Consider the following 13,978-nt stretch of genomic DNA (forward strand, 5'->3'; position numbering starts at 1 on the left):
TAACCTAATCACATGGGTCAAAATGTTAATCTCATATTAAGGTTAACAATAGCCGGTGGACTTTTCGTTATATATTACTCTTAATATCACTTACCCACCGGTCTAAAGTGGGCTCCCACAACTATTCTGAGTTTAAAACCTTAGACTCTAATGTTAGAGCATCTCTGGTTACCCTTTTCTTGACTTCAACTTAAATTCCGAGTAAAAACCACCTATATTCACCAACTATTTGAATGTAATACATAAATTAGTCGGATCATAAGAATTAAGCCCAACTTGTTACCCGTGATTTAAATCTGGGGTTAGAAATTAGTATTAAGCCCAACTTGTTTTTCCTTCGAAATATCATAAGCTATATTGTACTACAAGACAAGAAGAAAGAAAAAACGATCCTACATCAACATGATTTTATAAAATAAGGTACCTTCATTTGAAAAAGCAAAAGAAATTATATCCCTACTCGTAATACGTCTAATTCTACAATAAAAGAATGTCAATAGTATTAGTTGTAGTTAGTGAAATTTGAACCCAAATAAAATACATTTGAGTATATATACATTGTCTACCATTGGGCTACTACTCTGTTTGCTACAATTACAAACACTTACATTTACATTTCTACAAAAAAAATTGGACACATCACAAATTTCTACAAAAAAATTGGACACACCACAAACAAAGTGGAACATATGGAACCTCAAAGGGTTGGCCAAGTGGTCTTGGCCTGAGATTTAGGTGTTTGCTCCATCCTAAGGTCTCAAGTTTGATTCTTCTTTCCAACAACTTTTAAGGCCACCTCATGACCCCCATGCGTAAGCGTGTGAAACAGTTATGGAAGGGGATGCAAGGATTAATCCGAGATGCGAGCAAACTGGCCCTGGACACCTTGCATTACCAAAAACAAAATTGAACATATGGGTGTGAAATTGATAGAATGTAGGGACATTTGGGGAAATGGAAATATTGGAGGTGGGGACAAATGCGGTTGCGTGGATATGGTCAGGATTCTTCTTTTGGACTGCGTACGCTAGCTTTTTTCTTTCTTGGGATCGGTTTTAAAATACTAGTAGGATTTTGTGGCATCCGCTACTTGGAGGGTATGCTTTTCTTCTTCAACATTCTTCAATATTGCTTCTAAATTCTCTGGGTAAAGAGTTCTTGCATAGCTTGAGATGATGAGTCAGTAGTAGATGCTCCTCCGGACCCACCACCCATTGGCCTGGATATAATTATAATTATAATTACATTTATTAAAATATATGAAGAATTGAAAAGAAAAAGTAGGGAGCGGCCGTCCCAGAAAGGAAATTTGCCTAATGGTAAATATGATATCAATTTTGGCACTCCAAAAATTATTGAAATCTTACGAGCATCACAGTGGAATAAGCAAAAGCGAATAATCAAAACAAGCCACATTAGATTTTGATTATTCATTATAGAAGTTGCTAAAGTTAACAATGTCAAGTCCCACACTGACACACAAGTTATTTTTTTGTCCATAATCAAAACTAAGCCGGCTGTCATTCCCTCCAAATTATTCACGCCTATTTCATCCCCAAAAATTTTCCCGCTGTTCCCTCCCATCCAATTCTTTCCCGCCGTTTCGTCCCCTTGTTTTCCCCTCCATTCACACCTACTACCATTGTTAGCTATTCTGTCTTCTTTCATCCTTCAATGGAAACAGAGAATCAAACTATGGATTCACAATCTCCAACCCAAATAGAATCAAAAAATCAAAGGAAAACAAGGAAAATGAAAGCAACGGTGAGTTGGATTCCCGTCGATTGAGAGGGACGACCTTCAATTTGTGGTAGAAAGGGAAAGCAACGGTGAGAATATTGAAGAGGAAAGCAAAGAACCCAAGAGGAAAGAGTAGAGAGAAGGCGCGTTGGACGTGCACCCAGTTTTTTCAGCATACCAATTAATACGCGCGTGTTACCCAAGTAGGAGGCCTCCGGGTTGTAGTAAATTGTGTAGGGTGGGGTCCACTTAATTTGGTTATTGACAAAATATTGCTAACTTTGATTATTTAAGAGCATCTACAGAGGAATAATCAAAATTAAAATGTTGTTAAGTTTAGCAACATTTGCTCAAAAAACTTTTGACTTTTTTGAAGTCAAATGCAAATGTAGGCATAAATACAAAGCAATTACAATTTTTTTCCTTTATCATGAAACTTCAAATGTCTTTTCTTTTCTTTTTTTTTTTTGCATAGAATAACAAAAATTTCTAAAAACAATATGGCTTTAAATTAAGGTAAACTTTTTTCCCCAACCCTATCATTTACCATGAAACTTCAAAAGTCTTTTTTTTTTGCATAGAATAACAAAAATTTCTAAAAGCAATATGGCTTTAAATTAATGTAAACTTTTTTCCCCAACCCTACTCCATGCATCTTTATACCAAAATTATTATCTTAAAAGTTTTAGTCAAAATATCTTTTTTCTCCAACCGATTTCTTTTTCGAACTTTTCGATTACATATATACATTTGGTTTTAAATATGCATGTATAAATATTTTTTTCTACGGTGATTGAAAAAGATTATGAATTTATTTGAAAACAAACGCTACGTAAGCACTACAAAGAAATTACATAAAGCTTCAATTTTTATTATTTTTGCAAAGAATAACAAAAATTTCTAAAAGACATGGTTTTAAATTAAGGTTACATGTCATCCAAACTGGAAAAAAATTGATTGGAGTAAAAAGGCATATTTTGGCTAAACTCTTACACAGTTTCTTAGCCAAACCATATTTTTTCTCCAACCAAATTTTTTCCGAACTTTTGGATCTTGTAAAACAAATTTGTGATTAAAAGTTTAAAAGTTTCATGGTATTAAAAAATTCTATGGTATATAGAATATAGTTGCTAATTGAGGTAAGTTTAAATTAGCAGTACACATGTCAATTTTTTTTTTTGTCAAAATTAATCTTCTATTTTTTCAGAAAAGGACCTTATGGCTACATGATTTATTTGTATTTTTTTCGATAATGTTATTTATGATAGGATATTCTTATAAAATTCAATTTAATTTATAAAGCAACAAAATTATAATTGGAAAAAAAATGTAATGCGTTCCCAATACAAATACCTTTAGAATTTTGCTGGAATTAAATTTTCACAACTTCAATGAAACTAGAAATCTAAAACTAAATATTTAAATCTTTGAAAATAGGCAAAAAAAAAATAGTAATTTTAAAGTTTGTTTTCACAAGAAATTTAGAGATAAGATGAAGTAGACTTTCATTTTTTAAATTCTAGACTAGATAACTATTGCATTAACTCCAATATCTTAATTAAATTATATAGCATAGAGAGACCTAAGGCAAGTACCTAGTACCTACAATTGTTGGAAACCTCAGGGAAGGTCAATAAAAGGGTAAAACTGTACATTCACGCACTCTGTAAACGTCGGTTAGCCGACAAGTCTGACAGGGGAGGTAAGTGCAATTTCAGAAATGTGAGGGGAGGTGTCTGTCATTGTCAGAAACCTCAGGGGAGGTAAGTGAAATTTACCAGTGAAACTAGAAATCTAAAACTAAATATTTAAATCTTTGAAAATATTCAAAAAAATTAGTAATTTTAAAGTTTGTTTTCACAAAAAATTTAGAGATAAGATGAAGTAGACTTTCATTTTTTAAATTCTAAACTAGATAACTATTGCATTAACTCCAATATCTTAATTAAATTATAGTTTAAATTATAGAGCATAGAGAGACCTAGGGGAAGTACCTACAATTGTTGGAAACCTCAAGGAAGGTCAATAAAAGGGTAAAACTGTACATTCACACACTCTGTTAACGTCTATTAGCCGACAAGTCTGACAGGGGAGGTAAGTGCAATTTCAGAAATGTGAGGGGAGGTGTCTGTCATTGTCAGAAACCTCAGGGGAGGTAAGTGAAATTTACCCAATAGTTTTAACAAATGTAAGATAATTAAAGACAATATAGTTTTGCGAACAAGGGACACTTACCTAACCATTTCTCCATATTGATCTTAGCAAGAAGACACTAATAATACCACAATGCTTATGACTGGTATAATGCTATAAACAAGCGAACTCATTGCTCTGGTAATAACAAAATTGGATTGGAAATTTTTGACGAGGTTCAAATAGTACCTGGAATTGGGGGTACTTTACGTAATAATGGTCTCCACTATTTGATCCAATCGAGAAACCATTCGAGAAACCTTCACCAGCATTCCAGCATATTCACCCTTCCCCTTTCTCAAAAACTCCAAATCCTTGTTCAAGGAACAATCCTTACTGCAAAACCCTTGGCTTGCAGATGTGCCGCCATTCACATGTTTTCCCTTCACGCTTTCACCCCTGCTAAGGACATGATTGTGGCTAATTTCTCAGCTACATCACAATCATTCGCCACTGAATCTTGAGAAGCAGCAGTAAGCCTCGTCGAATTGATTTCTATCTGAAAAATGACGTCATAAGCATCAAGAATAATGCACAATAACCAGAATAATGTTCAGTATAAAGTCAATCCCCCAAATGGTGATCCTCACAGGCATGCAAAGTACACATGCATCCAGAATTCTGGGAACCATGAATAGATTTCTTGCCGTTCAAAAAAAAGTTAAATAGATTTCTTCTATCATGGTTGAAGTCTTTTTTTTTTTTTTTTGAACGGCAAAAAAGATTTCATTATCTTTGATGTTGTCACTTTAATTCAATCTTCTTTTTCATAGGTAAGTAAGCAGACATATATATGTAGAACATCTAGAGGGATGCATCCTGTGTACAAAGCTCTCTTCAGCTAACTTACACAGAGAACCAAAACCAGAGAGAAGTCCTAGATCAGCAAAAAGGCCCAGAAAGTTCGCCTAGTCAACAAATCCACTAAGTCAAGAACCCGAAACAAGCTAGGGTTTTCTTCAATTGATGAGCTGTTTGCTCACATCCTGGGAAGACCTCTTGTCGCAGTCACTCCAAAGAAGCCAAATAGAAAATATCCGCAGCAACATTTGAGCCTTTTGTTTATGTTTTTCAACTCGAGCTTCCAACCACCCATCCAAATGCCAACAATGCCTTTATGAAACACCCAATGATACAAAGCATCCCAAAAAAAGCAAGCACCGAACCCCAAATATTAAAAGGCACCTTGCAATGAATAAGGTGGACAACTGTATCTGCATCACACTTACAAAGGCAGCACCAGCTCGCAAAAATCTGCTGCGCGCCGCCTCCAAATAAGTTTATCAATTATCAGGATTTATTGTAGGAAGCGTCTGACAAAAAGAAGGCCACGTTGGATGGGAACTTCTAACGTCCAATAGCCTATTGTTAAACAGTCTTGGATAGAACTCAACCCCAAAAGATGGCTCATAAAGTGAGGGTGCCCTCATACTTGTATACTTGAAATTACGTAGGTACCCATGCGATGCGGGACTTCACTTCACACCCTCCCTCACGTGCAAGGTGCTCACTCGGCAGCACTTGCCGCGTGCAGGCCAGAGACACACGCATGCACCCTACCCATCTCTGGTACCTAGCTCTGATACCATGTTAAGTTAGTCCCAAAAGCTTAAGCTATTAAAAAATTGGTCCAACAATGTATACCAAGTTATCTAACATCCTCCCTCATGTGCAACCCCGTCTTGCACGTGGAGATGCAATTTTTTTCATAGATGGAGCAAAACAAAATACGAAGGGGAGAAGTAAAATGCCAACGAGAAACAAATGCAAAAGAGAGACGTGAACCTAAGACCTCTTGCAACCTGAGCTCTAATACCATGTTCCACAGTCTTGGGTTGAACTCTACCCCAAAAACTAGCTCATGAAGTGAGGGTGCCCTCACGCTTATATACTTCTACTTTGGTACCTAGGCGATACGGGACTTCGCTTCACACTTATGCCAAGAAAAGTTTACACCTTTAGATGCCATAGCAGTAGTGGTCGCAATGACACTGTTTCGGGTTGTAACGATCATGGAAAAACGGTAGCAGTAACCACATACATCATGTTCTTAAATTTTGCACAACATAGGAAGAAACAATGCTATGTTTTTTTTTTTTTTTTCCAGAATCACATTTGTTGGGATTTATAATTGTGTTTGAAAGCTTCTCTCTATGCTTTATTTTGATTCCTATGCATGTCAAAACTTTGAGCTAACTTGAAGTCTTTTTTAGTTTCCCATGAAGTTATGTGTCCCAGATTTGTGGCGTCTCAATTTAATGTCATTTAGAAAGGGAAAAAAAAAAAACTAGCATGTTAAAGAGAAGGATAGGGGCAAATGCTATTATGCTAGGTTGCGAAGATATTTTCTTCTATAATTTCAAGAAATGGTAACTTGATTATGTAGTGTAAGGAATGTAAGGAAGACATTCTAAAATTCACATGTGTAAATTTCCAACAACCCAAAATACATAGTCGGGGATAGAGGTTAAACGAACATACTGCATACTCCCTCCGTCTCCATTCTATTGTCCCTCGTCCTATTTTAACCGGCTAAAAAACTAATTATAACTTTTAATTGATAATACCGATTATATGCAATATGGATCTTGTTTGATAGATCTCAATGAGCTCTTTTAAACAATGTTTTCAAAATCACCTAAAACATTATAGATTGCAAGATATAATCATTGAAAAATGGTTGGGACAAAAGAAAGGGGACGGAGGGAGTACTAAGGAAGCCAATCAGTCCAAACTGTCTCACACGACAATATACTAATTACAAATAGGAAAATACATGACATGATGTTCACCTCCAAAATGAGTGATGTGGAGCTCCTTGAGGTTCATATCGAGCTTGATTTCTAACCTTCATCTATCCGGTAGGATTCCTAGGAAATACATAACTGAACAAGGACATGTAACCATCCTGTTTATATTGCTCTGCTAGTCTTCTTTGTGGACTAGTAGCAAATATGGATACATACAAATAACTTTAGGGTGGAGGATACCGAGGTGGGTACGGATAGTTGTGGCTTTCACTCATAATTGTAGGATGGAGAATGCCAAGGCGGGTAAGGGTAGTTGTGGTTATCGTTGTTGATATCATAACTATAAGACAAGTCATCAAAACAAAAGTTTTCAGTGTTATGTACCATATCCATTTGGGGTCGTTGGGTAAAGGGGCTACACATTTTCTAATTTTGCATAGACATGTTTGAAAATAATTGATTTAGTGGCTATATAACTCGGTAGCAGCCATATCCATAGTTTTCTAAAAGTCGGCTGCGCAAGCCGACTACTCCCCGCCTAGGCGCTAGGTGGTGGTCCAACACCTAGATTAGGCAGCCCACTAGTCTCCGCCTTGGCGTAGTCGGCGCCTAGGTGCTAGGTGGCCCTTTTCGACTCAACTAGCGCCAAACAACTTTTAGAACAATGCATATCCACGGTTACATACTGACCGATATGACTGCAACTTTCAATCACTGCAATATTAGCCATATCGAGACTCAATACCAACAGTCACAGTTACGTAAGGGCCGATACCGCTACGTAGCACTTATATTTTAAACCATAGTCTGACCAACCACCATTTATAGAATGTGAAGAGGCTTCTTGAACCTAAATCAAAAGTTGCAGTAAGATCCCACATTGGAAACTTTTGGAAAGTGGAAGTGGTATATAATGAAACGCAACCAACTACTGTATAACTTGAGGTTAACCTTTTGAGCCACATGGTTAGGCGAAGGGTAAGCATGTCAGCTAGCGCGGGTCGTTACAACAACACCCCCAACCCCCCATTTTTTTAAATAATAATAAAATAGAACAATACAATTTTAGCAAGACATCACAAAATATCCAATTCATAATTTGTTCGAACCACCAAGTTTCCTAACTTGAAATGACCAAAAATACCCTTTCTCTAAAAGGAAAACCCCCCCTTAAAAACCAACTTAAATCTACTAGTTACACATGGATTTGCATCTCTCTCCATCAGATAGAAGAGCTTGACTATGAATTGCCATTTTTTGCTGAGACACATTTTGTAGTCGCCTGTCCTGCAAGTAGTGTCCCCTTAATAGCTGTCTCAAAGTTTGAGAATGTCGCGGGGATAATGGAGGCGCAAGTGCTACAAAGGCTGAAAACAGCTCAACTCTCATTATTCTTCGGTAGAATGTCAAATTATGTGGGTGATTGCTGGCGTTTACCCTTCGTGGGTTAAGAATGGGATTGTCTTGAGGAGATTCCTGGCCACGCAAAACAAAATACTGGGAATGATACTTCTAATGTAGAGACCCCACTGACCATCAAATAATCTGCAATCAAGTACCCCAGGGAGAGAACTCCAGCCTACATCTATTCGTTTCCACTCCCCACAGCTTAGGGTGACTTTTGGAGATATTTGTACATCTCTAATTTTCAGAGAAATAGATTTGTCTAATACAGAAGAGATCAGGGCAGCAATAGACATTGGAACTGCCTGCTTTTGGATTTCTAAAGCAATTTAATGTTTGCCAAAAGGAAGATGTAACCTTTCAAGTGAGCGGTTTCACTTGTGGCTCTGTTAACATAGCTTGTGATTTTTACTATGCTGATGCTAAAATCAGACTATTTTGTTAGTTAACAATACTTAGGTATTCAAGTATCACAAGAGGAAGAGCAAAAAGAAAGACCTTATTGCAGAATTGTTTGTGTATCATATGGACAACAAGGAGGAAGCTCGTCATCTATTCCAGGTTCCTCCACAGGACAGAAGCCCACTTGCAGAAACAGGTAGCAAAATTGTCTGGAATCTAACATCTAGACAATGAATACAAGACAAATATTCCGGTTGCCGTTCTTGCCACCCCTTCAAAGATGATTTGGCATTTCTTCTACATCCAGTTCATGGTCCTATATCCCAAATAAGTTTTGAGAGAGATCTTTTCCTACAAAATACGTTGCTTTAATATCCAAGGTTTTATCCACTCACATGCATTCAAGCATGAATTGGATGGCTTTTCACCGAGATTTCTTTGTACCCATTACTACAACATGCCATCAGTTAACTTGAACACAATATCCACAACTTAAATAGAAGTATAAAAGAACTTACATTGCCGTGAACATCCTTGGGTTGAATTTGCGGAGAATAACTCTAGAGTTTGGCGCGGACCTCGGCTAACTGTTGAGGCCCCATTTTTGCTACCACCTCACATGCTACCTTTATCTTTCCCTCTACCCTTTCTTGCAGGACAACAACTTCATACTTCAGCCTTTTAACATCGATAACAAGTGCCTGTGCCTCCATTAGTGATTGAGTGCTTTGGTAAAGAGGCAAAAAGAAACAACAAAATCAATTCAAAAGTTCTCTGTTTAGGTTAATAACCCATAAATACAAATATCATAGAACTTGGTAAACTAAGAAACCGTTATTAGGTTAATAACCCATAAATACAAATATCATAGAACTTGGTAAACTAAGAAACCGTTATCGTTAGAACAATTTCCACTAGCATATATGTGGAAGTAGACACATAAAGGACATGTAGCCACACGTAGGTGGCTACTTTTCCATTTTTCACCACATCCCACCAACAATTGTATTTGTTCTTTATTTAGGGTAATCATATCATGAGGAGCTTGGCTTCCACATCATTTAGTCATCATAATTATTATGCTAGCTTTGTCTCTTAAATTGACCATTAGAAGGTTGTACTGCTAGCCAAAAAATTCGTATCTATGCTTTGATAGTATTAATAGAGGTATTCAATCTTGAACCTTCAGTAATAAACCAACTTCTAGTCAAGACACAAACTGATTTCAAGCCTTTTTGGGAAAGGTAGTCAAACAATGCATAGTTGAGATAAACATAAAAAATACTTAACAATATTCCACAATCCAAGAAACTGCAATCCAATCGCAATGAGTGTAAATAAACTATAATCTTCAAATTCCTTTATAGAAATGTGTTCTGAACTACATTGTGAATAGTTTTGTTCACACTTCTCTCCAAGAGTATAAAATTGGAAGAATGAAATCTTACTATATTAGTAACACTAACATATGAATGCTTTTGCCTTTTGTAATTTGTCGGAAATCAGGAAGTAACTTTTTGTATCATATATGGTATGTATGACACAAAAAGAGCATGATACGTCTCAAGTCCTAAGTTCAAGAAAATGTCTACTAAGTGTGCTTGTTTCGTGTTACATCTGTGTCCCTTGTCCATGTTGAGCTCCTTCTGGGTCTTTAAAGACCAACCTAATCAAATCCCATTGGACCATCTACTCTTTCAAGCACTAACTTAAGTCCATCGACATTAATTTAGGACCAAGTTTAGAGCCTTGAGCCAAAACCTATCCTTGTCCAGTGAAAGGTTATGCTGGGTCAAGAAAGCTTCAATCATCTCCTGCCATTGAACTCTGAAACATATTCCATACAAGGAGCCCAAAATCTGTTCCATCATCAGATTAACATAATGTAACTAGTATACCAAGCTCATTTAAATCATTAACCATGTTCTGTTGACCTAAATCAACTGTCTTACAAGACATATCATTCGTACATTTCAATAGTTGAGTCTGTTATTTACCAATTCATGCATCATCAATAAGTTTCATCAAAACCCATACGTATAACATACACCAAACTCATCCTACTATTATTGGACATTGGTAATGAAATGACAGTGGGGAAATATCAGACATTTGCCAGTAATTAAACAACTCAAAATTAGTTGGTTATGATAATAAACAAGTTATGTCTTGGCAAAGGAGTTTGCATGGTAAAGTGATCTAAACAAAACAAAAACCAACTATTTGTTGGAGGGAAAACTAGGATTGCCACTAGTATCAACCTCCTACAACAACCATATCGAAGAAAAAGGGGGTAGATTTAGTCCATCAAAACAAAAACAAAAAAACTAGCATTTTAAGGTTTGAGATAAATAAAATCTTGTATGTATTATGCATAAGATAGAAGTAGAACTGATTACAGAAACAATGAAACTTGAGTTAAATCATGCTTTTACCTGTCTTTCCTTTTCCTGCCCCTTCTAGACACTGGAGCATCTGTCTTATTGAGTAAGATAAGGTTCTCCTCATAAGTATCAACATGAAAATGTCCTAAAGTACCATGAATTCCCAACTTCTTGATTTCTTTATTCCGCGGGTCATACGAAGAAAGCTCCCAATGAAGTGGTGAGTCTCCCTTCAATAGTACATGACCATTCTTTCAGATACCTATGACCCCTTACATTCCTCCGGTTAGATCAATTTTGACATACTTATACCAAGAATCAACTACTCCATACTCTTTCATTATCCAAATAGAACAAGACTTGTTTGCACGATCAACATTATCCTCACATAACAGAGAAAGAAATCCCCCAAATACTGAAGTTGTGATGTCAAATCTTGCACTTTCAAGACCATTTGGCATTTTAATCGTTTTAAACACCTCGACACACAAATCAAATGACAAAACCAATCTATTATTCCAATTCCCTTTAGCCTTTGCTGCCCAATGAAGAACCCCTTCCAAACAAGAGGTAAAGTTTTGCGAATAGGCTATTCGAAATCCAAGGGGAAAAGACTCACCTGCTCCGCGATTCATTTTCCACGATCCCGCTTTAAGGGAGTAAACCTCAACAAGAGGAGACTCATCATCTTGGGACCGGTCACTTCCACAACGGGTGACTATCCTCACCACTTTATAATCATTACTCCGCAAATCGTACCCAAACCCAAGGTCATCCGCCAAGCTGTCGTGTGTCTTTTTTGTAATGCCAGGCTTGGGAAGGATAATGGACTTCCTAATGGACGGGTTCCAAAGGAAAATGTTATCATGTTCCCAAAGACAGAACAAACCTTTCACATAACCCATTATATAGTGATAGTGAAGACGACGGCTCATGAGTGGGAATGGAATTTCCAGATATTCATCAAATGGGTTATCTTCTTCACCGGTATCAACAAATAGTTTGTAGTGCTTTAATCTGATATAGGGAGTAGGAACGCATTGCCTGACTATTACGAGAGGGAGATTGTCGTAGCTGTTTTTAGGGTTTGTGAGTGACTGATTGAGGTGGGAAATGATGAAATTAGGGCTGGTAATGAGAGAGTTCCAGAGTTAGGAAACAGACCTGAATCGAATTAGGGATTTGGTAGGGAGACCTGAATTGGATTAGGGATTTGGTAGGGAGTCTGGAGAGTATATCCACAGCGACGTCTTGAGGAATGAAGTTGGACATGGCTCTCTCTGTCTTCTTCTTCCTCAAAATTTCTGCTTTTCTCCTAGGGTTGGGGTTGGGTTTGGGAAGCGGTTATGGTGTCAATTGTTGCGCGCCATTTTAAATTGGATGTTTTCATCTTGGAACTTGTGGAGAGAGAGAGAGAGAGAGAGAGAGAGAGAGTAAATTTCAATTGTTCTGCGCCATTACCTAAAGAACCCACAAGTTTCACCCTTGCAATAAAAAATTGGGGTCCTTAAGGGAATTTTCTTTGTGAAAAAATAAAAAATTGGGGAGTGATTTTCACTCCTTTTTTAACATTCACTCCCTCCTTTATTTTTCAGCGTTAAACGAATGTATTTTTTGGGCTAAAAAATAAAAAGGAGTGTTATGTAAAAAAAAGAGAGTGAAAATTAATTCCCATAAAATTTCAATTCTTTTACTTCTACAAACACACTCACGTTCACATTGAGACCCATACACACTACACCCTTCAGTGTGTGCGAAATCCACAAATAAATGAGAGTGTGTAAAGTGGTTGTGATTACAGACTTTTCCATAAAATTTTAGTCTATATTCCTTCTCATGCACAACAACAGGCGTCCGGCTATGGTGCTCCCAAGCAGTTTGGGAGCACAATACTCCCATTCTCTCTGAGCCGTTAGATGCTATGGATTTAATCTCAGCATATAAAACCCCCCCCCCCCCCCCCCCCCCCCCCCCCATTCACCTCCTACTCCTGGTTACCTCTGGCACATGAAAAAAGGCCAATCGCTAATCCTTTGCCCCTCCTCCCTCCTGCCTCTCTCCTCACGCCTCCACAGTCAAAAACTCTATAGCTCCCCAAACGCAGCTCTACTGCTCCTCTTCCGAAACGCAACTCTACGGCTTTTTCTCTCCATAGACACCCAGAGCCCCAGACACCTTTCATCTCTTTCTCTTCTGCTCCTACACCTACTGACCTCCACAGCCCTAAGCCAACAAGGTAACACTCTCTCTCCATTGACAACAATGGGTTTACTCCTAGTTTGCCATACTAGGGTTAAAAATGGGTTTGTAAAGCTGCACCCCTTTGACAGCCACAATGGGTTTGTAAAAATCCCAAAGAATGAACTTCGGTTTACTGCCGAAACTCGTTATTGGGATAGATTTGTTTAACATTATGGTTGGGGTTTTGAATTTTGCAACGTGTTGTGTAGTTTGTTTAATCATTGTAGCTGGAGTTTCTTTTATATATTAATCTGTAAATAGAGATTGAATAATGTTAAGAGAACAAATGGGGGATAAAGGGCAGACATAAAAGTCCCCACGTTTTGGGCCGTCGGCTTTGGTATTTCGGGCTTTTAGCTTGGCTAATAACGATCTCTTAAAATAACCTACAAATGTAATCCTTTTATGTTGGAAAGAGTAAACTAAAGCATCATATGGAGGTGATTATGAATAATTTACAAATAGAACCCTTTTATATCGGAGGTGATTAGGTAGGTGGGTTGAAGTTTGACACATCTACTATTAAATTATTACTAGTTGAGACTATTCTATCTTGGCTTCATAAGTTGTAGGATAAATCTTAATACTAATGACCTCTAGTTTTTGTTTGTAGTCATTCATAGCACTATCTGTCAATTTTTTATTTAACAGGTTTATTTGTTATAGGAGTTGAAAATGGTTAAGAAAGACCATAATGTTGTTCCGAAGCATCCTTGTAATGGATGGATATATTCCTTGTAAGTCTTTTTGAGACTTTAAGCAACTTTTAATGCCCACAATTTACGATATTCAATTTGATGTACAATATTTTTTTGTAACAAAGAACAGTCCAAGATGACTACGAAGGGTTCATCAGACCGAATG

The 13,978-nt window shown here is 37.2% G+C and overlaps 1 protein-coding gene across 3 annotated transcripts; it reads right to left on the minus strand.

The window, feature by feature from the left end:
• Window positions 1-3,859: 3,859 nt before the first annotated feature.
• On the minus strand, window positions 3,860-12,309 carry LOC131307362 (F-box/kelch-repeat protein At3g23880-like). 3 transcript variants are annotated; one of them, XR_009194106.1, is made up of 4 exons: window positions 12,069-12,307; window positions 10,925-12,037; window positions 9,008-9,215; window positions 3,860-4,432 (listed from the first exon to the last, which is right to left on the minus strand). XR_009194106.1 is itself a non-coding variant. In XM_058333834.1 (2 exons), exon 1 carries the CDS (start codon window positions 11,806-11,808, stop codon window positions 11,146-11,148), a length of 663 nt encoding a protein of 220 aa, XP_058189817.1. In that variant the 5' UTR covers window positions 11,809-12,060; the 3' UTR covers window positions 9,008-9,215; window positions 10,925-11,145. The 3 variants fall into 3 exon arrangements, 1 of the variants encoding a protein (XP_058189817.1); XR_009194107.1 differs by lacking the exon at window positions 3,860-4,432 and adding an exon at window positions 4,753-5,187 and having other exon boundaries at window positions 12,069-12,309; XM_058333834.1 differs by lacking the exons at window positions 3,860-4,432; window positions 12,069-12,307 and having other exon boundaries at window positions 10,925-12,060.
• Between the last annotated feature and the right edge of the window lie 1,669 nt (window positions 12,310-13,978).

The sequence above is a fragment of the Rhododendron vialii genome, chromosome 11a (genome assembly GCF_030253575.1).
Source record: "Rhododendron vialii isolate Sample 1 chromosome 11a, ASM3025357v1".
NCBI lineage: Eukaryota > Viridiplantae > Streptophyta > Magnoliopsida > Ericales > Ericaceae > Rhododendron > Rhododendron vialii.